Source organism: Mauremys mutica, chromosome 19 (assembly GCF_020497125.1).
Source record: "Mauremys mutica isolate MM-2020 ecotype Southern chromosome 19, ASM2049712v1, whole genome shotgun sequence".
NCBI lineage: Eukaryota > Metazoa > Chordata > Testudines > Geoemydidae > Mauremys > Mauremys mutica.
In genome coordinates this window covers 12,598,432-12,626,168 of record NC_059090.1, presented here as the reverse complement: position 1 = coordinate 12,626,168, position 27,737 = coordinate 12,598,432, and the positions used below count along the sequence as shown (strand labels likewise).

The 27,737-nt window shown below is 41.6% G+C and overlaps 1 protein-coding gene across 15 annotated transcripts in view; it reads right to left on the bottom strand.

Annotated features, from left to right (window-relative positions):
• Positions 1-27,737, bottom strand: part of AUTS2 (activator of transcription and developmental regulator AUTS2) — a 1,197,597-nt gene that overhangs the window by 661,854 nt on the left and 508,006 nt on the right. For all 15 annotated transcript variants that reach the window (XM_044993664.1, XM_044993662.1, XM_044993666.1 and 12 more), the window contains one exon: positions 24,344-24,553. In XM_044993664.1, the coding sequence (XP_044849599.1) occupies positions 24,344-24,553 (210 nt within the window). The remainder of the gene's footprint in view (positions 1-24,343; positions 24,554-27,737) is intronic.

The window sequence follows — 27,737 nt, the reverse complement described above, 5'->3', positions numbered from 1 at the left end:
TACATACAGTGCTTTCAGCCATAGAATGCCCCCTACACCTGTGTCTACACTTACCTCCAGAGCGATTGATCCAGTGGGGGTCGATTTATCGCGTCTAGTGAAGATGTGATAAATCGACCGCCAAGCGCTCTCCTGTCGACTCCAATACTCCACCGGAGCAAGAAGCGTAGGCGGAGTCGATGGGGGAGCATCAGCAGTCGACCTACCGCAGTGAAGACACCGCAGTAAGTAGCTCTAAGTACGTCGACTTCAGCTACTCTATTTTCATAGCTGAAGTTGTGTAACTTAGACCAACTTAGCTCACCCCTCACCAGTGTAGACCAGGCCTTAGACTCCGAGAAAGGGGAAAAGGGGAGCATACCAATCCAAGAAAACACAACCACCACTTTTAGCAACAAGACAACTGGGTTGTCTCCTCTCCATTCCTTAAGGTCTCCCATCCCAGTACAAACCAAGCTTGACCCCATTTAGCTTATGGCATCTAACAGCACAAGTGGTACGTATGCGTTCATTGTTAATTAGCTGCTCATTTTGCTGGCATTTCCAATGATTCACACATCTAATGAAAGCACTTTTCACTGCATGAGAAGAAGATTCCTCTAAAGATTCCAAATGACTTCCTACCTCTCTGTTAAATGTAAAATCCTGAAGATGTGTTTTCTGCTTCTTCAAATTTTCATTCTTAGGTATAACGAGTTCTCTCTCTCTCTCTCTGAAAGACTGAGGTCAAAAGTTCAGCTGAAGAAATTAAATGGAAATCTCCATGTTTTCAGATCAGCATCTCTATCAAACTTAATATAAGTAATGTTTATTTTGTGTTACAAAATCCATATACTGATTCTGGCTCCTGGTATATCAAATTATTAATAAAGGAATAAATTCGCAGGGCTCAGTTCTTTAGGAAAAATATACATTTCTTTTGTGCACGGGCCTGGAATCTTTTAATAAAAAATGATGCATAACAGATTATTTTGTTTGCCAGGATGATTAAAACTAGTTTTACATAGAAATGTGCACCGCACACCTCATCTGTGTGGCGCTGCTACTCCAAAGGTTAGCTGAACAGGAAATAATCAGTTTACAAAAAACCCCTCATCTTTATATTTACTATGAACACAATAACTAGCTTTTGATTTACTTTTAAGTCACAATTTTTGTTATTTCAGGGTAATTGCTTCATCGCACCGGAAACTAATGCACATACATGCACCCATGGTTTATGTGTTTATTCTAAGTTTGTTTTAGAATGTTTCAATAGGCAAAAAACAATACTAAAGTGAATTTAACATTTTCTACCCCCCACCCATTTTATAAAAATCATCAGAATCTTTCCCCAACCAATCTTCAAAATGTTTATTACCCTTCTAAAATGTTTAAAAAAAATCAGATTTATATATCCGTAACGTTCACTACAGTGTAAAATATAGTTTATTAGTTCTCTTCTTTGCTCTCCTTTTGCTGCTGTTATGAGAAGGCAGCAAAAGCTATTGCAGCTGCCACTATTTGATCTTAAAAAGCATGTTTCCTGACATTTTGGCTACGCATTGTGTAGGCTGTTGTCAAGATGGTTGTGGTGGGTAGGATGGAGAAACTAGTGGTACTCTTCCAAGCTCCGCTCACAAGATGCAACTCTCAGTAGATTATGCAGATGTTCAAAGGACGATTGATTACACATACCCTCTGGGCTCTCTCTCCCCCCCTCGGACTCCAAGGGGCTCCACGAGTTTGGCTTCCCCAGGTGGGATTAATATGTTCCATTGGACTTCTTTTGATGGGGAAGCCAAACTTAAGAAGTGGGGGTTCAGATGCCTCTACTAAGCCACTAGGGCTTGGCTCCTTGATTTGCGTGGGAGTGGCCATCGTACTCGCCCAAGTCTGCTCAGAGTGCCAAAATAAGCTGCCACAGACCCTGCCTCTCCTTTCTTCTGTGCTTGCAGGAGCATTAACAAAGACAGCACTTGAGTATTGTTATTGGGCATCTAAATTAGCACTCAGTGAGATGAATGGGGCAGTTCACCTTGGTGGTGCTGTAGTCCACCATTTTCTTGGGTGGGGGGATAGGGGAGGGAGGCAGCACTTGTTGCCCATGAGAGAGATGGCTTAAAGCTCACAGGCAGACATTACTGTGACATACCACGGTACATTCCTGACTAGAGCAGCTGTGTCACCCCTGCCCTGTAACTTCCTGGGTGCCTTACACTACCCTTGCTGAAGTGAACTTTCCATCTGGGCCTCTCCCAAACAGCCTTCCAGCATGCAAGCCGCACCCTGAGTGATTGTGCGTAACTCTAGCCTGCCAGCCACACTCGGGTTACACTCTGGCTTGCACCAGCTTTGGTTATACTGCGGCCCCATCTTAGATTTCCCTCCAGAAATGTCCTGTACAATTTAAACACGCTGGATTAGATAATAATAAACTTTGCTTTATTGTTTTAACTATGAAGAGATTTGAAGTGAATACAAGTAATGAGGCATAAAAAAGTCAGAAATGGTCACAAGAAAAAATAAAGATAGGCACCAGTAGTCTTCTAATTTAATAAACTATGTTAAATTCAAAGCAAAGTTTTCTCACCACATGCTTTTAACAGTCTTACTGACCAAACTACTTACCTCAGGACTCCTCCCCCATTCCAATGGTTGCTTCCTTTATCCCTTCAGCCGCAATCCATGGGCAGAGAGGGAAGGAGGGAGTTCCTTGGGATGTTTGTCCCTCCTTTTTATACTTTCAATCTGCCTCTTGAAAAACATTTCCAGACGGGTACCAGGAGACAAAAAGTCTACATGGAAGGATGTTCCCTGCTGCTTTTTCCTCACTCATCTAAGCTTCCTTAGTTTCCCTCCTGCTTGATGACTGTTTAGTGCTTAAATCCACATTAAGCAGAGCACACATTCCTTTGTTTAGGACAGACTTGTTTGCCAACCTCAGTTTGGAACACGTGTTAACACCATAAAGTGGAATTTTATAACTTCACATGCAGTTTTGCCATACATTTTTTCAGGATGATACTGATCAGCAAATAGTGAGTTTCCAAATGATTCCTTGCAAGGCATACTAGTGTGTAGGGTCTGAATATTGGGGTAGATTCGGTCACAGTTACTACATCAATTAGCCTAAAAAACATGAGCAGAGTGTCTTTCAGCAACCATAACAGCTAGACAGTTTTTGGATTTTTTTTAAACTGAAAGCTTAGCTTCTAGAGAACAAAGAGGTAACATGAAAGAGGTGTCCAGCATTGAGTACCTCTGCCTCTTTGCCAGATTTGAAATCACTATTTTTTATTTGCTTGTTTATCCCACCACCCCAATTGGGATCTGTTGCTCTGCATGTTCCTGAAATGCTGTTTCAAACAAAGAACCCTCCCAGGGAGCATGCTTTGCTCAGGGTGACGCTCAAGTCAATCCTTAACAGAAAAAAGGATGCAGGCTTTCCAGTGCGATGGCTTTGCTTATATTGTACAGTGGATAGATCTCCCCTCTCTCTCTCTCTGAAGGAATATGTCGAATGCCTTAGTGAAAATAAAAGACCGGCATTGTTTGGTTTTGGACTGCAGAGGGAGCTAAAACCTTTCCATGAAGGAGTCATAAGGATTTCCTTCAATTGCTGGATAGATAAATGTGAATAAATCTTTAAAAAACCCTAAAATGTGTTTAGGCTGCCTCCATTCACAGAAACAGAAAACCCCCTTGATATATTAATAATAGGGGTGCTTCAGCTGGGAAGGGAAACATTAAAAAGAAAACAATCCTAAATAAGATAAAGATACTTATTTGTATTGCAGTAGTACTGACAGACTCCAGTCAGGATCAGAGTCACATTGTTTTAGGCACGGTATGAAAAGTCCCCACGCTGCAGAGCTTACAACCTAACCAGACAAGACAAACCAAGGGTCAGAGGGTAAACAGACAGCTGAAGTGATTTTGTCCAAGATCACATTGGAGCTCCACGGAAGAGCGGGGCACAGAACCCAAGTCTTCTAACTCCCAGTGCAGTATAGTCACCACCTCCGCTCTAACTGAAAGAGGCTCAGCGGAAAGATCCCCAAACCAATTCACTTTTTATTGATAGATCTTGAGTCACTTTACGAAGTAAATACCCTCCCTGTTTTACAGGGTTAGGAAACTGAGACCCACAAAGGTGAAGGCGCCATCCAAACACAGAAAAAGTCTAGAGCCCGCTGGAGAGAAGCTACATTTGCTGACTCTGATGCAGGGTGCCCTATTCAAAGATCACATTACTTGTTTAACCAGACTCTGCTATTTCAGAGGTGCTGGGCAAAGCATTTATTGGCTTTCCTGACTGCTAATGGCATCAATGTTTGCTTTCAGAAGCCATGCAAGAGAGGTGCTGAGTTCCCACTGGCCTAAAAACTATATTGATGACAGTTTGGAGTGGCTATTTGGCTGAATCAAGTTCATCTGTGCTATCCAAACAAGCAAACAGGACTTTAGTGTTGGCACACTTTTGCTATAAAGGAATAGAAGGTGCGTGGGGGGGGGGGGGGAGGAGCAGGGGGATTACACACAAAAAAACACAATACTCAACATCCCAATATACAACACACACTGTAAAATGGCAAAGCAAATTGTTTTAGATTAAACTAATTAGAATTATAAATAAAAGTTAAGAAGTTTTCCTGGAAATTTTATAGTTTCTCACATTTCAGAATATAGTTGCAGGAATAGTCCAGGCACTAAGTTCAGTGTTGACCACAATTTAAACCATTAAAAAGTTTCAGGTGGTCTTTCTTCCAACTCCTTGGTTCTGAATATTATTTGCTATTGCACAGAGCTTACCGAAGGACTAGCAACTTCCCATTTACAGTACATCCAAAATGACCAGACACCTGAGGGGAACCAGATGGCTCAGTGTGGGATTTATAACTAGATACAAAGCCTTTCACCTCTAGTTGGTAGTGAATAGAGCTTGATTCATCATCGGATGATAGCTGTTCACAGGCCTAATGGGAAACAAGCTGATTGTCTCAATCCAGTTACTAGTGGGCAGGTGTCCCCATCAGTCAACCCATAACTAATAGTGCTAATTGACACCTGCTAATATCAGCAGTGTCACCAAGGATTGAATGAGCCATGGAAACTTGACCCCTAGAGGAGGTCCTGCCAGGTCAGTGATGCCCATTGGTAAGTGCTGTATAGGGGACACATCCGAGTCAATCTCAGAGCTCTGAGTGATATAGAGATAGAGAGAAGAGAAACTGGAAAGGTCTTCCCTGTGCTGCCCCCTAAATTCTCTCTTCCATTGATATCAGTGGGCTTTGGAAACCTTATTGCCCAGCCCTGCCTCTCCATGCCCACATGTGCCCGTCATCAGTGTAAGCTTCTTGCATACTCTAAAACCTGCTCAAAAGGTTTTCCCGAATGCTAAAATCAAACTGTATTAATTTTGTAGGATCACATTCTGAGTTGTTCACAGTCCAGGGGCAAAGGGCAGGACAATAGGCAAACTGCTTCTTCCCCCAGGCACAAGCTGTTAAAGACATGTTTGAAATGGACTTAATTATGGTTTGCATTTCCACCTGACAGCAGTCACCACCTTGCTGAAAAGTGACACCGTTCAGGACTCCATCCTCTTTCAGTACTTGAGCTACAGCCGAGGAAGAACACAGTGGGCTAGAACTTCAGCTGGTGTCAACCAGTGTTGCTCCACTGCAGGCAATGGAGGTTCACCAATTTACTCCAGCTGAGCATCTAGCCCAGAGTCTGTTTAGGAGGTAGGACTTGCATCTTCCTGTTATGACACATTGTTCTCAAGCTCCACATTTGGGACGCTTTACCCGCCCGCACCATTAAACTGAGTGAGAGTGGTGAGAAAGTCCATGGGAATGGCTTCATGAGAAACATCACTTCAGTTTAATTGCCCGGGGCTTTGACCCCCCCAGCCCGGTTTTATCCTGCTTTTCACATATAATGAAACCCAGCCAAACCTGACACGTTTTCTGTAAAAACTCTGAGAAGCTAAAAAAAAGTTTTACATTCTTCTAACCCAAAACCTAAAGCAGTTCAGGCACTTGATGCTCAGCCCAGCTTTGCAAGAGTTCATGAACATCAGCCAATTTGGCCCCAGTTTTTGGTCTGAGGTTTCATTATGAAAATCTAATTTCAAGTCTGTTTAATAGATATTAATAGTATCTGGATAAGGGATGCATGACCCAGGAGCAATTCAGGCTCCAGTCCATGATATGTGATCCACAGAGAACTTAAGATTGTTACAGATGCCAGCTAGAGGATGGGTCATTTAGCTCAAGGGGCAGAGGCTTTAATTCTTAAGAGCTCTGATTTAGCACCCCCACTGATGATCAAGCATAAAGCACAGCTAACCCTACTTTAAAACCCAACTCCTGTTTTTCCACAAGGAAAGGATCTCAGATTGCAGGGTTCTTTTGGGCTGGGTTCATAATTATTTATTTGTATTATTCTGAGGTCTCCATGTGCCAGGCACTATACAAATACATCACAACAGAACAGTTCCTTTCCTGAAGAGCTTAAACAGCCAAATAGTGGGAAGAGAGAAAGTGGCACAGATGTGTAAAGTGACTTGCTCAAGGTCACACCCAGCAGTTCAGTGGCAGAGCTGGGAACGGAACCCGGGTCTCCCAAGTCCCCAGTCAACACCCACTAGACCACGCTGCCTTTCACAGTGCAATTATACTTGCATCCAATTAAGCATCGTAGCAAAAATCACTGCCATGTTGAACCACATCATCACAACACTGCCTCCCTAATCTGAATGCATGGAAATGAGAGTCCGGCTTTGAAGGCTAAAACAAAACCAGTTCAAGTAGGTTAAGTTTCCCATTGTATTCACACAGGCATTTTACAGTATGCAACAAAGCTGGCTGAACAGTGCTTTAGGCAGCCTGAGATAAAGTTTCCCAGTACCAGGACTGAAGAGCCAAACAGCCCTTTGGACGCTCAGAAACATGGAAACTCCATCAACTTTTTTGAAAGTGCTTTGCACTGTGCAGGTGAGGTTGTAAATCCCTTTCTCACTCTGAATTCAATGGGGCTACCCTCCCCGCAGTAACTGTTCAATGTTAGTAACAGTCTCACAATCTGGGCCTAAAAGTATAAATAAGTCATAGTGAAGGTTAATAACCTTTATATATTAAAAGAAGGGTCCTCCCCCACACAACTGTCTGACATTGCTGCAATCAGGCCCGGACAAGCAGGAGAAAATGTCATCTTGCAATAACTTGCTGAACAGTACAACCTAAGGAAACGATGCTGAATAGTACAACCTAAAGAAACGATGCTCTTCTACCAGTGTATGCTCCGCCAGCCTACATAACTGTGTCCATAGATAGTCAGGTGTGGGCTTGTATCAAGCCTGCCTCATATTGCACTGGGGCAAGCAGGCCTGAATTAGGCCACCAAGCAACTGGGCATTTGGGCAAATGGCTGAAGATTTTGCAGCTGGATATAAAGACGGACACTGGACTAGATTTCCAGGGTATGTAAATTATACAGAAATTAGGATTGGTAGCAGGCCACTTCCATAATAATAAGACAAAGGAAGAGTACTGCTATTTTGTTTGCTTATTAAGGAATACGACTTTTAGGATCATCGTCTCTTTCTTCCAGAATTTAGGCATGAGTTCCGAACTCATAGACAGGCTGTTACCTGACTTAAAATATCCATATTCTGAAAAGCTCCAGGCTTACTGCAACTGGTACGTTTTGTGGGCGACACACAGAGATTCCTACTTCATAAAACTGAGAACTTCATGGTCTCAGACAGTTGAATATGGAAACTGAATAGGGCATGTTCTAAATGTATTGCAGATTGAGGAGCTGTTTAACGTGAAATCCCATATCTCGTAGATCATGGAAGCTGCTTCAGCATGTTTATGTAATTGGGTATGGCTCTGCTGGCTTTAGCATGTGTGTTAATAATGTATCTGGTGTCTGTCTTGATGTTCTTATAATGTTTTCTCCCGTTCCATAGAGCTTTAAGTAAGTTTTAGGCTTCACCCAAGGAAACCAATTGTTCATGATTTCTTTTTGTATCCATGCTGCTTGGGTCTTAATGGATATAATGAGATTTAAGGCCTGTGAATGTGTGCGCTAGAATTTGCCCAAGATGGGTCTAATCAGACCATAAGAGAAGATATGCTGTTTTCTGACAGAAATCACGTTTGCAGCATGGTTAATCTATCAACTTGAACAAAAAGTGCCTATATCCATATTTGTTCATTTATCTTGCTTTTTATTTATCCATTTCCATCTGCCACCTTTCTAGGGGGTAGCAGGCACGGGGGGGAGGGTAGAATAAAGGGGTGCTTAAATCAAGTCACTTGCAGATACTAAGACTACACTATACAGTTTGGCAAGTTTATGAGGCTTGATTTTCCACTCTTATACCACTGTAAATCAGAAGTAATTTTATTTCAGTCAATGGACCTGATTTTCCTGTCACTTACACCAATTACTCCTGATTTACACTAGAGTAAGAAAACCAAATCAGGGGTAAAATTCCAAAAGTGACTTGGGATTCTTAAGAACCTAAATCCCATCAACCTGAAATGAGACTTAAGTGCCCAAGTCAGTTATCAAAATGGGACTTAGGAGCTTTCGAAAATTGCGCCCCTAGCTACTGTCTTTTCACTGAAGTAAACGTTGGTATGAAATGAAAGCCAGGTCCCTTTTATCTGCAGTGTTTGATTTATCTAGGTATACTCTTCTTTTCACATTATGTATTTTAACTGGATTGTAGATGTATTTCTGTAGGTTTCATACATGTAACTACCTACCTACCTACACACACACAGCATTATTTATAAACAGGCATTTCTTAGAGAGTTCTCTGGATTCATATTCATCTGTGGAAAAGAAACCATGAGGAATGTAACAATGTTTAACCAAAAACACAAAAGCTGCAACCAGCTGGGCACAGCCATTCAGGAGCATTGTGTGTCATGTTTTTATAGAAAGGGCCATCCCTCTTTTCAGCACGATTATGATTAGTCATTTCCCATGTGGGTGCTTGACAAAAAACATTTTTACTCTCCATCCCAAGACTTAAACACATTGAAGAATTTTTAGAAGTATAAAAATTGGTAGTGTATGGAGGGGTATAGATGGAGGTAGAACAGTTAAACAAACCTGAGGAGGTCTTCTAATAAAATCACTTCTCAGCAGTTAATATCAAGAGAATCATGTTACAAGTCAAATATTTTTTCTTCGAGTGCTAACCCAATCCAAACAAGAGTTAGTGATAAATTAAACAAACACTGCACTTATTGGCATAAAATAAAAAGATGAATTGTTAATTTTAACACATGTATCAACAAGAGCAGCCATCCTAAAAGGTTCTGTTGACCAAAGAAAAGGAGTAAAGACGGGTTTCCAAATTTAAATGTAATAAGGTTTTTCCAAGGAACATGTACTATACTATAAAGACCACAGGAAACCAGAAACTTTCCTACATTTGAATGCTTTTAAGAAAAATTCATTGAACCTTCACTTGTAATTCAACTTGCTGTCAAAGGTCATGAGCTAAAATATACAATTTACACTAAAAGCAAGGGCAGAATAAGTAATTGAATAACATCAGGAAATGGCAGAATACTGCCATTTTCCTAATGGATATAGTACAAGATTTACTCTTTCCAAATTCAATTTTAGGAGCTACTGTACAGAGGGGTTTATTTTTCTCCAGCCAGAATTTTAAACTTAAAAGAGATTTAAAAAAAACCCTCATGCATTCAAAGGCACAATAAATATTGCAGCACAATTATTTTCCAAAGCAGACAAAAATGATTATTTCCTTGCAATGAGAAAATTCCCAGCAATAATGTCTTAAACAGAACTGGAAATACAAGTTGGCTGTTTAATATATACAGGTCGAAAATAATTCCATTAAACCAGGTCTTTTTGAATTATTCATGTGAAACAGATTTTCATGATTTAAATCCAAAAGATTTAAAATTATACACCTCAAATTGCTATGGATAGGTATGGCCTCTTTCTCCCAACGAGGTCCTGAAATCTCATTGTTTTATTCTCCAAGAAATGCTTTATGAGTGCTCTAAAACAGCATGCAAGATGCAATTCCATTTATCGCTTTTGAAAATGACACATCCACTGGTACCTACTGCAGGCCAATAATACCACACAGTAATAATTATACCAAAGTGTATTGTTATTATAAAGTAGAAAGTTTGAGGGGGTCATTTTCAATATTTATTATGCAGTACAGTACAGGTTCATTTAAAACATTGCAAGCACAAGTCTCAATATAGAAAATATCTTTTCATCAACATTGTGATTATTATAGGGAAATACTGGACTAAATTTTACTGCAGATCTAGCAACAATAGCATTTTATAATTAGATTGCACCTTTCATCCATATATGTTAATTTAGACGTATACCATATTTACAAATAAAGGTAACATTATGCCTGTATCTTACATCAGCTTCCCAATTAATCTCATGCCACTCAATAGCATTTATATTTCATAGGTACTATACAGTCAGTGCCAATGGCTAAACTGCTTTGCCTTGTACAATATTTCTATTAATACACCTACCTCCCTCCGCCCCCCGTAGAACCTTCCATCTGAGGTTCCAAACGCTTTACAAATTAAATTTATTAAGCCTCTCTGCACCTGATTGGCAGATGAGTGCTTTATTATTAACCCCAATTTAAAAGCTGAGGTGCAGAGGGGCTAAATGTCTTTCACACAGTAGTATGTGACAGAGCCAAAATAGACCGCGGAGGTCCTAACTTCCAATTCCCATGCTATTGCCACTACACTATGCGGTCACCCTTGGGGGAGGCATATCTTGAACCTGTCTTCCAACTTTCTGTCTTACATGGTCCTAGGTACATTGCAAGGAAATTCTTAGATGACAAAGGTTCTTCAGTTTATAAGTTACCTCCAGGAACATTTTGTGTAACACCCTGTAGTCAATTCTAACTTCACTGAATAATCAGAATTACACCAGAAAATAATTTGGCCCTATGACCAGACATCAGCCCAGACTAAAATCCCAGACCTGAACACACCTGATATTAGGGATAGTTGAAAACTGATGCAGGGGCAGGGGTTATGTGAGATGAAACAAAGCCTTGGTTCTTAAGACCTTCTACATATGTCAAGTTTGGATTGCATGCCTGAATGTTGAGGCACTGGCCTATTCATAATTACAAGGATCATTCTCTTTTTGATAGAGGCGTATAGCTTCTGTTTAGTATCAGTGGGAGCTGACATAATTAACATGGGATTTAAAAAAATGGATGCAAAACAATAAAGTATTATACAAATTAAAAAAAAAATTCCCAATGAGAAAATATTCCACCATGAAACCTATGTATCAAGTATAAAAAGAATCATGTCATGGTCTCCTTCAAAGACACAGCACAGAGCACTTGTTCTTTTATTATTTATTTTCTTAAGCATAGGAGCTATTTTCCTTCACCTGCCAAACCCTATTGAACATGTTCTATAATTAACATCAAAGCAATCTGAAAGCTGCTTGACTTGTTAAAAGCCTGTAAACAAGCAGGAAGCAATAAGGTGGTTTACAAGAGTAGAACATGTATGGGGGGGGGGGGGAGAACTATAAAACATTAAAACAGATTGATTGGCAATCATAATAGAATTCCCATTTTTATTAGAACGTGTACTGTAGTCACTTCATTTTTTAAAATTGAGATATGAGACTCATTTAGTCTGTAAGATCAGAATAAACCAATTTGATTTTGATTTAACATCTTACTTTTGAAAACCTTCCCTGAATTAAAGGGATGCTTTTTGGCAAGATTAGAAATATATCCTGGATTTTTTTTTTCTTTCACTCAAATGTTTGCATTTTCAGAATGTTATTGGCAAATGACTGTCAAGAAAGGCAAGGCCACTGAAGAGAAGCTAAATTCATTCTTTATATTGGTCTTCACTGCAGAGGATGAGGGAAATTCCCACACCTGAGCCATTCCTTTTAGATGACAAAGCTGAGGAGCTGTCCCAGATTGAGGTGTCGAAATGGTATTTATCCAAGAATTCTAAAGGAACTCAAATATGAAATTGTAGAACTACTAACTGTGGTATCTAATGCTGATTTCTTTTTACAAAGGCTTCGGAGACCACCGTGGCAATTAAAGGGTGGTAAGCCTAACTTCAGTACTAGGCAAAAGTGGTTGAAAATATAGTAAAGAACAAAATTATCAGACGCATAGATGAACACAATACGTTGGGGAAGAGTCAAGACAGCTTTTGTAAAGGGCAAGCATGCTTCACCAATCTACAAGAGTTCTTTGAGGGACTCAACATACACATGGACAGGGTCATCTGGTGGATACAGTGCACTTGGACTTTCAGAAAGCCTTTGACATGGATCTCACCAAAGGCTCTTAAGCAAAGTCAGCAGGTATGGATAAGAGGGAAGGTGTTCTCATGGATCAATAACTGGTTAAAAGATAGGAAACAAGGACAGGAATAAATCAGTTTTGAGAGTGGAGAGAGGTAAACAGTGAGGTCCGCCAGGATCTGCAGTGGGACCAATGCTGCTCAACATATTCATAAGTGACCTGGAAAAGGAGGGGAGGTAAACAATGAGGTGGCAAAGTTCTCAGACAATACAAAATTACTCAAGAGAGTTAAGTCCAAAGCTCGCTGTGAAGAGTCGCAAAGGGATATCACAAAATTTGGTGACTGGGCAACCAAATGGCAGATGAAATTCAGTGTTGATAAATGCAAAATAATGCATGCTGAAAAACATAATCCCAACTACCCATACAAAATGATGGGAGTCTAAATTAGTGACCACCACTCAAGAAAGATATTGGATTCAGAGATCTTGGATTCAATAGTTCTCTGAAAACATCCTCTGAACGTGCAGCAGCAATAAAAAAAATGTTAGGAACCATTAGGAAAGGGATAAATAAGACAAAATATCATAATGACACGACAAATTCATAATATGCCCACACCATGCCCACACCATGAATACTGCTTGCAATTCTGGTCGCCCCATATCAAAAAAGATATTAGAATTGGAAAAAGTACAGAGTGGGGCAACAAAAATGATTAGAGGTATGGAACCGTTGCCATATGATGAAAGATGAAAAAGACTGGGACTGTTCATCTTAGAAGACAGACTACTAAGCGGGGATATGATAGAAATCCATATAATCATGAATCGCATGGAGAATGTGAATAAGGAAGTGTCATGTGAAGGGATAAATAACACAAGAACCAGGGGTCAACATGAAATTAATAGGCAAAAGTTTTAAAACAAACAAAAGGAAATACTTCTTCACACAATGCACAGTCAATCTGTGGAACTCACTGCCAAGGCTGTGGAAGGCCAAAAGAATAACTAAGTGCAAAAAATAAGACAAGTTCCTGGAGGATAGGTCCATTAATGGCTATTAGCCCAGCGGGTCCAGGACCACCCCCCCCATGCCCTGGGTGTCCTTAAGCCACTGACTGCCAGAAGCTGGGACTGGACAACAAGGGATGGATCACTGGATAATTGCCCTATTCTGTTTATTCCCTCCGAGGTATCCGACACTTGCCACTACTGGAAGACAGGATACTGGGCTAGATGGACCATTGGTCTGACCTAGTATGGCCATCCATTTGTTATTAAATTCATGTGCTTTACTGGACATTTTATTTAGTTAAATGGGTACCGTCCTCTTGAAATCTAGTCTCTTTATATAAAACTGCTAAAACGACTGGTGTCCTAGGTTATTGTTTTTACTGTAAAAACTACATTTTTTCTATTTACATTTTTTTATTCTCTTCTCCTGATGAGGGAAAGACCCACACAGAGAACGGGAGAAATTAACGAAGGTCCCAATCCTCCAAAGACTTAAGCAAGCAAGTAATTTTCCACATGTAGTTCTACTGACTATGGCCACAATTCAGGAAAGGATCCCTATTCTGGAAAGCACAGGAGCATTAACACATTCTTAATTTCAGGTGTAAAGTGCTTTCCTGAATTGGGATATTTCCTCAATCATGGCCGTAGTTAGTAGAACTACATGTGGAAAATTACTTTCATGAATCAGGGCCTCTGTGTGTAATATCCATCTTTTAAACGCGTCTGCTCATTGACTGGTAAAGGCAGTGTGTGCAAGTAGAGGGGGATGTGTCCATTTCTTCCCAGTTTCATTAGTGCTGATGGAAAGGTTTATCACAGAGCAGCCATTTTGAGTCTATGGCACTTCCCAGTGTTTGTTTTAACCTATTTAGCAGCAATAGACTTAATAATCAATTTGGCTCACAATTACTATTTCAAAAGGAGCCTCCTATGCAAATAAAGGGGAGGGAGCACTTTACATAGCTATATGTATATATAACAAAAGCACTTTACATAGCATATATATATAAAAACAATAACATTGCCAGATGGCATAATGCTGAACAGAATTAATTTCACACATGATGTTTTCAAGGTGTTAGAACATGTCATAGCTTCTGCTAATAAATTATCTCCTTTTCCCCTCCTTTTAAACTAAGAAAATGCTACATTCCTACTAGGCCATTTTTACATTACATGTGTTTTCAATTCTGATAAGGGCAGTTGATTGCTTGCAAACCTAATTACAGTCAAATGAAAGTCTCTCAGAACCATCATTAGCAATTAGGACCTTCCAGATTTGCAGTGTATCATTTAGAGAGGTATAATTCAATTGCTCATTGAAAAATTGCAGGTGAAACTGGTGATTATAAAGGCAGAAAAGCCTGCGACACGTCACTGCAGGCAAATCTTCAATAAAGTGGCAGCTTCTATGAACAGTTGATCAATGAATGCAGGTGTTTGCTCCAGCACACCACAAAGCACAGCTCATCACGTTGCTCGGAAAAGGTTAGCTGCATCCTGTCATCTCTTGCTTGGCTTAGTGAATGGTTCTGGATTTCCCATTGTGCTGATGTGCGTGTGTTTTTAAAAAGGAAGCCAAAGGGCCTTTCCAGGAACTTTATTAAACCTGTGTGGATGTGCAGTGCAGAACAATAGGTGCATGCAGCAATACATCATTCTTCAGTGCTTTTCACAGAATACCAACATCTCCTTTATGCCCAATGAGCTCAATTATATGTTATTAGGCCGCCGCGGTTATTTGGATGCTTTTCAGCAGCTGGGTGCCTTCATGACAGGCTGGAAATGGGGAGTGTGGGTTAAGTGCAGCTGAGATTTCTGTGACCTCTGCTCAGAAGCAAACCATTCACAATCACAAAAATTGCTTATACTTCAGCACCGTGGGTCACAAATGGTAATTTCCAAGAGGGAAGTTAGAATGGAGATGGAATGATAGAGTTTACACACGCACTCACACAGAACATGTGTGTGTGTACATAATAAAAGATGATCCCTTTCAAAGAAATAGTTATCAGCGGAGCAATAAAAGCCAAACCAACCACTTAACAACATTGCAATGACACAATGAGGAGGAACAGGATAATGCTGAACACAGCAAGGTTTCCAGCCCGCTCAAATAAGGCAACTCACACAGAGGCTCTCTTTTTAAGATACCTTCCACACCCATGCTACTGCACAACCTATCCTGACAAATGGGCCATTCTTTTCAGTATCTGCCCCAATATAGATTTTTCTACAGCCATACCCCACAACTGCATCCTTCACCTACTGCCCAGTCCTCCTCCCTTTCAGAAATTCTTCCTCCTTAATCCTGACCATCTTCAAAGGACACCTTACGTCTTAAAATAGATTTATTCTTCTATTATCTCCCTCTCCCATTATGGTATTACATCCAATTGATGTGTGCGCACTGCTCACTGTTACCTGTATGTTGTCTTCTCCTTACCCGGTGAAGTGCTGTAATCTAAATTTTCCACAATGAAAGCCATGAAAAAGTTGATTTTCCAAATGGCTGAGTTAAGAAAAACTATATGTGAATGAAGCCTCCAGCCTCACAAGAGTTGAAGCATATTTTAAAAAAAGCATGCGATGAAATGTTTTACAGATGGTGTTAATAAGGTGAACCGAGAAACAAAACCAAGTAAACAGTGCTCTGTCGTGAAATACAAAGCCAATAGGTACTGCATGCAGCTTCATTATAATAGCGTTCTCTTGTTGCATGTGACATTCCCTTTATTTTAACTTGTGATCACAACACAGAATATATGCCTTGTAGGTTGCAACATCATATAGTGAATCTGCTTTTTAACATAATAAAACCAGCTGTGCACAGATTGATTAAATAAAAATACCCTAAGGAGAACTGGGGGAAAAGTAAAACATGCCAACTTGTATTAGAAGATTAAAGTATTATTGAATCATAATATATTTCCTATGGCCCAAACTCTGCCTATAGTTACAAGTTGGCTTGGAAGGATTTTATGAGTAAATGTTGGTAAACATCAATTTCACTGTATACACACAAACCAATGAAAAAATATTTCCAGTGGTAACAGAAATTTACAGATAGGCAAAGAAGGAAAAATACTACATGAAAACTTATGAAGAGTTTGATTTAAGGATATTTACTTTGTGAATTCTGACGTGATGTTGACAATTTGTGTTTTCAGGTTATAAAGCTTCAATTTTTGAATTTCAGCATCCCCCATCATTAAGTAATTATTGTCTGACTCCCCTCAGTCTCAGCCATCCACAATTTCCTTCAACTGTGAAAATTTCAAATCAATAAAAATGGAAAAATGCTTTAAAATAATTATTATATATTGAAATTATTAAAAAAAATGAATTCAGTCAAGCCCAGTCACAAGCAGTACTACTCTCAAAGCACTCAGGGCCTGATTGTGTTGCCACTGAAGTCAAAGGCAAAACTCCCATTCATTTCACTAGTGCAGAATTAGACCCCCCACTAGGGCAGAATTTGGCCTTACGTGTACATCTTATATTGCACAGATGTCTATTTCCTCACGCACAGCTGCTTCTCCTCTGACCTGCTGCTATTTTACAGCGGTGTAAGCTTCCTGATTTCAGTGGAATTACACCAGTTAAGTGGAAAGAGAATCAGGACTTCACTGTTAAACATATGATAGATGTGTGCACACCATATACTGACATGCCCCATAAGCTATACAAATGCATGCGTCTTCCCCCCCCCGCTTCCTGACACCAAGTCACAGTTTTCAGTCAAAAAATTAAACCACTGCAGAGGGTTACATACAATACATACAGTTGCTTGTCTCTCAAAGCCCACCCACAATTTCCTTTTCAATTAGCAGCTCTTGGAAAGGCAGTAATAAAAGCATTTGCAAAGAGCACTCAGATGTCACTGAAAGACTGCAAACCCAAACTGTAAATAGCACATTGTAAATCGCTTGTCACCACTGTCAACTCTCGCTGGAATCACACAGCAAGTGACAATCAAACCCATCTGCTTAGCTCCCAGACCAACGCCATCACAAACCGTACAGCTACTACCAACCTCGCCGTTCTCTATTATCTGTCGTGTATAGGCTTGTATTAGGGTGTGCAAAGAGCACTATTAATGACAAGCACAGATTAGAATGCAGAGCATGGCAATGGTTATTTCATCTTCTGCAGCAAAGATCTGTTGAATTACTAGAGCGCGCTAGCATCTTTACACCAGTGGAAAAACAAGCTATGATTACATCAGCCAAACAATTAATAGCAGCACGTGCTATAGTAAAGATGAAGTTGGGGGAGAGTGGCCATAAAGATCAACCACCAAAATCACTTGCTTTTTGACTTTAGGTTCCCTGGACAATGGGGGCACCAGTCAAGGAGGTAAAGTACATAATTCCTGAAAAGAAGACGACTTGGTAATGTCCAACAGACAGTTCCTGTGACGGTGCCCCCCATAAGGCTTTATGGAATATGCTTATGGCTGTATATGTGACACAACTAATCTGTTTTAGGCTACATATGCCATGTAACATATCTATGTAAAGGTTATGATCTACTGAACGTATTCATCCTATTTGCATGCACGTATCATTTTTATATTCGAAGTTATGAATATTGGCTGTGTACTGGCTTGATTTTAACTAGCCTAGTAGAGCATTTGGTCAGCTTCTTGAGAAAAGTGCAAATTAAGTGCCCAGTCAAAAACCACTTAAACCAACAATGAACTTGAAGATGTCAATCCACATCTGAGCCTTCCCAGGACTGTGGCTTGGCTGGTAAAAACTGAGTCATGCATGGACATGTGGCTTGCCCATGTGACTCCAAAACTTCATCTTGGAGCTGGACTTTGCATAGGAAAGAGGAGGGGGTCTCCACCCACAAGAGAAAGTCTATTTAAACCCCTGGGAGACCTCTCCATTTTGTCTTCAGATGGCTAAAGAGAGAGCGTCTCCACCCCCAAGGACGGAACAAAGGATAGTAACTACAGGGGGTGTGAGTGATTGCTGGACCCAGACTAGCAGAAAACTAGTCTGTAAAAGGAAGCTTACTGGGATTGGTGAGGTTTTATTTGTATTCCGTTTCTTAGACATAGACTTGTGTGTTTTATTTTATTTTACTTGGTAATTCACTTTGTTCTGTATCAGAGGGGTAGCCGTGTTAGTCTGGTTCTGTAAAAGCAGCAAAGAATCCTGTGGCACTTTATAGACTAACAGACGTTTTGCAGCATGAGCTTTCGTGGGTGAATACCCACTTCGTCGCTTGCATCCGACGAAGTGGGTATTCACCCATGAAAGCTCATGCTGCAAAACGTCTGTTAGTCTATAAGGTGCCACAGGATTCTTTGCTCACTTTGTTCTGTTTGTCACTACTTGGAACCACTTAAATCCTACTTTCTGTATTTAATAAAATCACTTTTGACTTATTAACTCAGAGTATGTATTAATACCTGGGGGGACAAACAGCTGTGCATGTCTCTCTACCAGTGTTATAGAGGGCGAACAATTTATGAGTTTACCCTGTGTAAGCTTTATACAGAGTAAAACAGATTTATTTGGGGTTTGGACCCTTTGAGAGTTGGACATCTGAGTGTTAAAGCCAGGAACACTTCTCTAAGTTGCTTTCAGTTAAGCCTACAGCTGTTAGGAGACGTGGTTCAGACCCTCAGTCTGGGTTTGCAGCAAGCTAGCAGGGCTGGCTCAAACAGGCAGGGCACTGAAGTCCTAAGTTGCCAGGGCAGGAAATAGGGTGACCAGACATCCTGATATTATCAGGACCGTCCCGATTTTAGGGGATTTATCCCACACCCCGACCTTACATTGGTCCAGACGCCCTTTGTCCTGATATCGGGGACTGTCCAGACCGCAGCCGCGGTACCGCAGCGCCGCCGCTCATCGCTTCCTGGGGCAGCTCCCGGCGCCCGCCCGCTGGCAGGAGCGCCACGTGCTGCAGGGGCGGGGCTTGCAGGTGCCCGGAGCAGGAAGAGAGCCCCCCCCGACCCTAGGAGCCAGAGGGACCAGCCTGCTGGTCGCTTCCCGGGATAGCAGCCGCCCCAGTGAGCACCACTGGGACTCCCCACCTCACCCCCTAGCAGGTCCCTCTGGCTCTTACGGTGGGGGGGGGGGCTCTGCGTGCTGCCGGCGCCTGCAAGCCCTGCTCTGCGGCTCCGGCAGCTCCCACTGGCGCTTTTCCTGGCCAATGGGAGCCACGGACCTCGTGCTTGTGGCGGGCGCAGCCCATGGAGTCTGGAGACTCCCCTCACCGTTCTCACCCTAGGAGCCAGGGACCTCCCAGCAGGGCTGGTGAGTGCGGCCAGGGAAGGGGGCAGGGTGTGATGGAGCGAGTGTCTGGGAGGTGTGTGGAGGCCGTTGGGCTGTGGGGGAGGTTTGCGTGTTTTGCGGTGCTAGACAGTGGGGGCCTGTTGGGGGTGCTGGGCAGCGGGGAGATCTGTGTGTGTCAGGGCACTGGGCAGTGCGAGTCTGTGTGGGACATTGTGTAGTTGTGGTGGTGGGGCTGTGGGGAAGGGCACTGGGAGGGAGGGGAAATCTGTGTGTATTGGGAAACTAGCGAGTGGGGAGTTCTGTGGGGGGTGCTGGGCAGCTGTGGTGGGCTGTGGGCAGGGGGCGCTGGGCAGGGTGTGTGCGCACAGCACTGTGCATTTGTGGTGGAAGGGTTGTAGCGGGGCTCTGGGCATAGTGGATCCAGGGGGGGCTGGGCAGGGGAGCTGTGTGGCACAGCAAGGGCCCACCCTCAACAGGAAGGTAGCATAGGGCCAGGCGGATCAGCGTGCCTCTGGCTCCGGTCAGGGCTGTGCACCTGTGTCTGTCTGTCCCCCTCCCCCCCGCCCCGCTCGCACAACGTGTCCTGATATTTCACTCTTGCGATCTGGTCACCCTAGTAGGAAAGCAGGGGCAGAAGTAATCTTGGCACATCAGGTTTCTGTGACTCAACACGTCACAGCCCCCCTTCTCCTTAAATGATTCATATATTGCGGCAACATTTAATGGCTTCATAGAATGGAGTTTCTGAAGCATGAGCCCCAAACAGTGATATATTTATAGTTTTTAGGTGCCTACTTCAGTGGAGTTTGTCTCTCTTCCTTCTCTTTCAGTTGATTGTCCCATCCCCATTAAAGCTGCTCTGCTCATCTGTCTCTCCATTACTCCTTTTATTCATCTTCTGCTCCCCTTGCTTCTTTTTCAGGCTGCCTATTCTTAACTGCATTTGAAACAGAACTTCGTACCAGAGGATATACCAGAGGAATTGGTAAGAGTAACAACCTCCTGCTACAGGTCACCATCATGAATAGAAGCTAGGACCTTCCATTCTAATACACAGGGCTCTACCACTTGAGCAGAAGGCGTAACACCGCTCGAGTGGCAGTAGTGTTAGACTCTTGTATTTTATGGGGAGCAGCCACTATACTCGGCATATTTTGTATTGCATGCTCTCTCAGGAGCACACGCTATCAGTTCTCCATTACAGGAAAGGCGGCTACAGAACCTCCTACTAGGGATGATGGAGAAAGTAATTGGTAGGGAAATTATGGTCGGGAAACTAAAAAAAAATTAATGGCTTATATATTATCTTCAATTGCAGACTCCCACTGGGTAAAGACAAATGACAAGCTGACCCACACAACTATTTTTCACAAGTGCAATTCTTTGCTCACACTCTCCCTTCCACTTATTATACTAAGCATGAAAAATGCTACTAGTTAAAAACCCAGTCATTTTTTAAAAGTTATGATAAATGTTTTTTATCCATTTTCTTTCTTCAAAGTGTTTGCATTTAAAATCATTTGCAAAGCTAAAACAATAATAAAAATAAAACCCACACAATCCAACAATAAATTTTAAGGAAATAAAACAAAAGGTTGGAAAAATATATTCAGAGTCGTCTTATATTTGCATATTGCCAAGTCTCCTTCAGGGATTTAATAGGTGTATTTACAAAAAGCAGAGTGCAAAAGTCCTTTCTGCTGTAAAATTTTTTCACGTTTTCTGGATTTTAATAAACCTGTAGTCACTACAGCCTAGCTGGATAAATACCTGCATGAATACTGCAAGGATTTCCTCCAAAAACTAATTAGCAGCCCTTATGATAGCTGACTTGAATGAAAACCGTTTGATGAGAGCGATTCATCTTGTAAATCCTGCATGTGAGAGTTGCATTCAGCTGATAACAGATTTCACAGAGGCATGTCAGCCAGGACTGTTAACCACCACTGAAACAATGAACAATCTCAAGGTACGCAACACTTCCCAACGGGGCTGTACTGTAGCCAGAATTTCACTCCAACGTGGGAGTGCAAGTGACAGCATCAAGATTGTATCATTTTGCACCCGTGTAACATGCATACCTGGGATAATTCAGCATTTCTTGTTGAAATGCAAGATAAATGTGTTTTATTAATGCATGTCCCCCCCCCAAATAGTCCTAACAAAGCAGATCCCCCACAGACCTTATATTATGTTCTCTCTAGTATCCCCAGATCCTTGCTTCTCTGCCAATTTTAAAATCAATGGGCCCTATGTTCCTCTCATTCGGATGTGACTGTAATACTATCCACTTCAGTGGTGTGAATCAGTCTCATCCAAAAACCCCAGGAGACCAACTGACTGCTGGGAAAGAGTGCGGGCTGGGGAAAATAAGAATAAGGGTGTATGATTGTGAAGTGGAGCAGGGAGAGAGGATGCTTCGTTAATACAGAAAACAGAATTGCATTTGGAACCTTTCCTTTGCCTAGTTTCTGCAGGTTGTTTACTACTTGCATTCAAAGACAAAAAGAGAAGGAAAAATATGCTGGATTGAATGCCTCTGGGCATGTCGTCTTAAATAAGCTTTGCCATCTTTTCAATACCACCTCTCTCTCTCTCTCTCTCTCTCTCAGTTTAAGCGCTAAAATCACCTGGATTTGTTAGCCCCTAAACTGCTGATGAGAGTGTGTTCTTATCTAAAGAGATGTACCTCGATCATATGCATTAATTGATATTGGGTAGGATACTTTATTCTTTCTCACAGTCTTTTCTCTGTCTTATCCCTCTGGAATTAAGCTCAGATTTACCAGCTAAAAGTGAAAACATTTTCCATGACATCTGTCAGCTCAATAGCTTCTGAGTCAGTACATATTTATTCTTAAAAAAAACCTCATAAATAACCTCCATCAGCACATAGGCTGACTCTTTCATTGCTTAAGAGCCAAGTAGAAGGTTTGCATCTGATAATATGCGATGACAGGGGAATCAAATGGTGTAACAAGTCAAATTTTATGAAGCTGATGCCCACAGTAGACACTTAAAATAATTAGATCCTCTTAAAAAGGAACAGAGTCAGAAATTAGTGTCAGAATACAGAAAATGCTTCTCTTCCTCTTCAATCCTTCAACACACAATTTTAAGTCCCCAACTGTTTTCAACTCTTCCTTGAACAGCTCTGTAGTGGCAACTGCCTACTCAAATTTTGCAATACCTACTCCAAACAACACAATTGCTGCATCAGCTTTATTAAAGATGACAAATCACTAACTTAAAAAAAAAAGTAAAAGGTAACAAAATAGTATGCATGCAGAATAGGCATTTTAAGTTGTCCTCCGTGCTGAACCACTCTAGTCTCCAACTACTTTAGTTCTAAACATTGTAAGTTTAAAAATACTGTAAATCTTTTTTTTAATCTATAGTTACAACTTTGATTACTAAAAATGAATAAATAGTTATTCATTTACTTATAACGGGCACGTTATAATTTACTTATAACTGGCATGTTATTTACTCTTTGAGCTTCCCTCAGCTCAGACAATGAAAATCACCTTTGCCTATAGTCATTTCCACTTTCAGGTTCTCAGTTCTGCAACATTTAGGTTGCAAACACTGCAGAGAAGGGCTTAGTCGTTCACTGTTTTCATTGGAATTAAAAACAGACATGGAAAGAACTGTATTAATCTTAGGTAAAAGCTTGTTTTTAATCACATGTAAGTTTCGGACAAATTTGAACTTGTAGGGTCTCTTAACTCTGCTATTCTCCAGCTTGACAGCCAAATTAGCACGTATGATATTTTTATACACAATATACGAAAATCTCCAAAGGATTAGTCTTCCAAACATAACTGATATAAATACAAAAGGAGATATTTTATATATTTCTCAATCAAAGAAAGCTTTGGAAGCAAAGCTTTTTTTTTTTTTTTTAACCCTCCTGGGAAATATCACACCTGCCACTAAGATTTTTTTCCTTTTTACGTGAGGAACAGACCTCTCTGCAGATTGTTGAATTATGAGCCCAAGTTGCCAGGCTCCAGTGCTGTAATCCTGGATGCTATGTACTCATTCATTTCCTCACCTGTGAGCCACAGCGACTGCCGTAAGAATAGCAATGTAAGGTAGGTGTGAAGTTCTTGCTCAGGGGAATGGTGATTAGTAACCCAAAAGAGTACACACTAGTACCACAGACACTCTACAAATGAGCTCCTTGTACAGTAATCAGTCTTCCAGTTCCATTTGTCTTGATTAGCAGCTTCCCTTCTCACAATTACCTCCCCTTGCCCTTGTTATTCAGAGGGAGCCTCATGCTTCTGTGTACAAAATCTCAAGTCAACAGAAGCATATTCATACCACAGATTCATCCTGATTACTCTGGCTTCTCTGCTGCCTTTAGAACCCTGAGACCCTGCACTCCCCTGCTTTGTCAGTCTCACAGCCTGCCCAAGCGAGGCTCTGCAGCTTAAGAGAAGAACTTGCAGTCTCCTGCATTCTTGCTCGTCACCTACCACCTGGAGTCATTACACAGGTCTCCCTTCCTCACATTCCATCTAACAGTCCCACTCAGCGTACCTCTCCTCCTACCAGAGAAGCTAGCTGTAAATGAAAAAGAAAAACACCAAGTGGCCCAACAATAAGACAACCGGAAAGTGCTTAAAAGAAGCATAAGAACCGCCGGGATCTAGTAAGCAGATTCCACGTACTATATATGAAGTGAAAATATCCAACCCTTTCCCCCCAACAAATAACTTGTCTCCCACCTGTCTGAGCCCCTTCAGTAATTTCTTCCTTTTCCCAAGGTGTTGGCAAAGATTGCGGTCATTTTCCCGGTCCGAGCTGTACTGGTGATGGTTAAGTCTGTGCTTTTTTGGATGGTACGACAGCCCATTGGTAAGTGCTTCCCGTTTCTTCTTGGCCAGAGGAGTCTGATGCTTTTCCACACGTTCCTGAGGCTTCAGTGCTACGTCCTTCTGCACAAGAGGGTGAAGGTGGGGTGGGGGGAGAGGGGGGAAAAAAGAGAGGAGAGAAAATACAAAATTATTGGTTGTGGTACAGGCTGGGTAATGACTTATTTTCATGTTAAAAAACAAGCCCATTGCATTTGTGCAGCTAAAAAAAAAAAAAAAAAAGCTAATAACTGGAGATATACCAATCTCCTAGAACTGGAAGGGACCTTGAAAGGTCATCAAGTCCAGCCCCCTGCCTTCACTAGCAGGACCAATTTTTTGCCCCAGATCCTTAAGTGGCCTCCTCAAGGACTGAACTCACAACCCTGGGTTTAGTAGGCCAATGCTCAAACCACTGAGCTATCCCTCCCCCCTCTACATCACTGAAAGACTGGGACAGATCCACAGGCTCTCTCTGTATCCAGCGCAGTTCAGAGAAGGCACCACAAAAAGAAGCAGTAAACCAACTTTGTGGGTTCATGATCCTCAAGCCACCAACCACTGGTCCAGGAACAACTCAGGGAAGCCTCTGGGTTGCTCTAAATTATACCAGCTACAACGGCCTGCCCTAAAGGGCTGTTCTGCCAGGCAGGGATGACCAAGTACATCAGCTAAATCCCCCAGCCCTGGCCACATCAGGGGTGCATGGGGCCCAGCACAGGAGGAACTGCACTGACTCTGTGCTGCAAAGCAAGTTTTTATACATTGCGAATCTCCAGCTGGCTGATTGAACTGACTTTGGCAAGGCTGCTTTGAATCTCCACAGAAGTTCAAAGCAGCTTTAAGTGGGACCTAATGGGTTCTCTTTCAACCAAAAAACTTGAAGTGTAGAATAAAATTGTAAAGCTGCTGGAATTGAGGGGTCAGATACATCAAGTGTCATTACTCATTAAAATGTTACATGACTCACTCTCATCACACACATATATACCCGCATCCTGCCCTGCCTCATGGCTTGAGTTCATCAGCACCAATATTTGCAAACACAACCCATTTATCAACTGTTTGCACATTTATTAAGTCAACATGGGCTTATAATGCTTAAATTAACAAACATCGTGTTTTTTAAAGCAGTCTCTAGACTTTCAAATTTCTTTCAGCACATTTATATTTGGGCCCAAAGCAAAACAAAGACCTGATCCGAAGCCCATTGGAGTTAACGGGGGTCTTTGCAATTACTTCAGTGGGCTTTGAGTAAGGCCCACCTGAACCACTCGCCCACCTACCCACACAAGTGTTTGGGGAAGTTTACAGCTAGGTCCAAACTTTGTCACTGACCCCGACCTCTGCCATTTGCAGGAATGGTGTCCCTAGCTTCTGTTTGCCAGAAGCTGGGGTTGGGTCACAGGACATGGATCACTTGATGATAACCTCTCTGTTCATCATTCCCTTTGGGGCACTTGCCATTGGCCACTGTCAGAGGACAGAATACTGGGCTGGATGGACCTTTCATCTGACCCAGTATGGCCGCTCTTATGATCAACCCTTGGCTGACGACACCCTCACAAATCCTTGGTAACAATCAAATTTGGATGCAAATGTTGTGGCTCAAGCCCACCACTATTTGTTTGCCTATAAACATTTAGAACATATGAGCCTATTATTTTTAAATACGTTTGGAAGGATTAGTTTTTAATCAGTAAATGTTGAATTCACCCAACATACACAAACCAACAATAATCTAAATTTAGAGACAGGGAAAGAAAGAAAAATTATGTTTGAGAACTTAGAGTAATTTTAGGATTTTGTATGTTTTGACATGTGACGTTGATAATTTGTGTTTTATTGCTAGCTTTAAATTTTTATATCTCAATGTCTAGTCATTAAATAATTATTGTCTGACCCTTCTCATTCTCTCAATCTGATATAATTATCCACAGCTTTGAAAATGTAAATAGATAAAAATAAACGCTTAAAAACAGATATTTGTCAAAATTAAAAAATAAAAATTGAATTCTGCCAAGTCTATTTAGACAACATAGCACTGAACGTACTCTGCTAACATGTCAGGCTGAGTGCATCTTGAGCACCCAGAGGAAAAGCTACCAGCTCTCCTAGCTCAAGGTTCCATGTGCTCTGGTCCTGGAGCCTTCAGACCTCAGTTCACTGTAACTTCAACATTACAAATGCTGATGGAACAAGCTGGGAATGAAAGGTAGAGCACGAGAAAGCTCTCCGGTGCCACTGGTCCTCTTAGCACATGCAGGTTCGGAACAAGAAGAAAATACCACAGACTCTGCCAAAAATATTATATAAGAAGCCAGACAAATTTTGCTGCCCTGGATCAGTGAACAGAATACACCTCACCATCTGTTTGGCTTTTGTTAGAAAACTCCCTCTAAATGCAGACTTCACAGGATCTATACCTACACTCATGAACAGTGTTAGTTAAAGTGGAGGCGGTCACTATTCAGCTTGGATACTGAAAAGAACAAGGAACATTTTACAGTTGTTAGAGAGGACTGAGAGCAAGGACGCAGGTTCTATTCCCAGGTCTGCCATTCATTTAAGGCACCTTAGACAAGTTCCTTAGCTTCTCTGGGCTGGTCTACACTGGGGGGGGGCGTCGATCTAAGATACGCAACTTCAGCTACGTGAATAGCGTAGCTGAAGTCGAAGTACCTTAGATTGAATTACTTACCATTCTCACAGCGCGGGATCGACGTCCGCGGCTCCCCATGTCGACTCCGCTACCGCCATTCACATTGGTGGAGTTCTGGAGTCGACAGGAGCGCGTTCGGGGATCGATATATCACGTCTAGATGAGATGCAATATATCGATCCCCGAGAAATCGATTGCTACCCGCCGATCCGGCCGGTAGTGAAGACATACCCTTAGTGCCTCAGTTGTATCCATTTGTTATTACCCATTTCAGAGGAGAGTTAGTAGCCTTAATCCATGTTTGTGAAAAGGCTTTACCATCAAGGCACTTCACCTCTCTGTGCTTTCGTCTCCCCATCCCTCCTCTGTGTACAGAGCTTTGAGAATCACTGAAGAAAAGCATTAGAGAGACTTGGCAGAATTCAATTTTTATTCCTTTGAAATAATTTTGATGAATAATATGAACCTTTAAAATTTTTTAAAAGCTTCAAAATAATCTATTTAAATGTTCACAGGTGGAGAATGAAGGAGGGGTCAGAATAATGATTTAATGACAGTAGATGTTGAGATTCAGAAAGCTAAAGCGTTATAACCATTACAAAACAA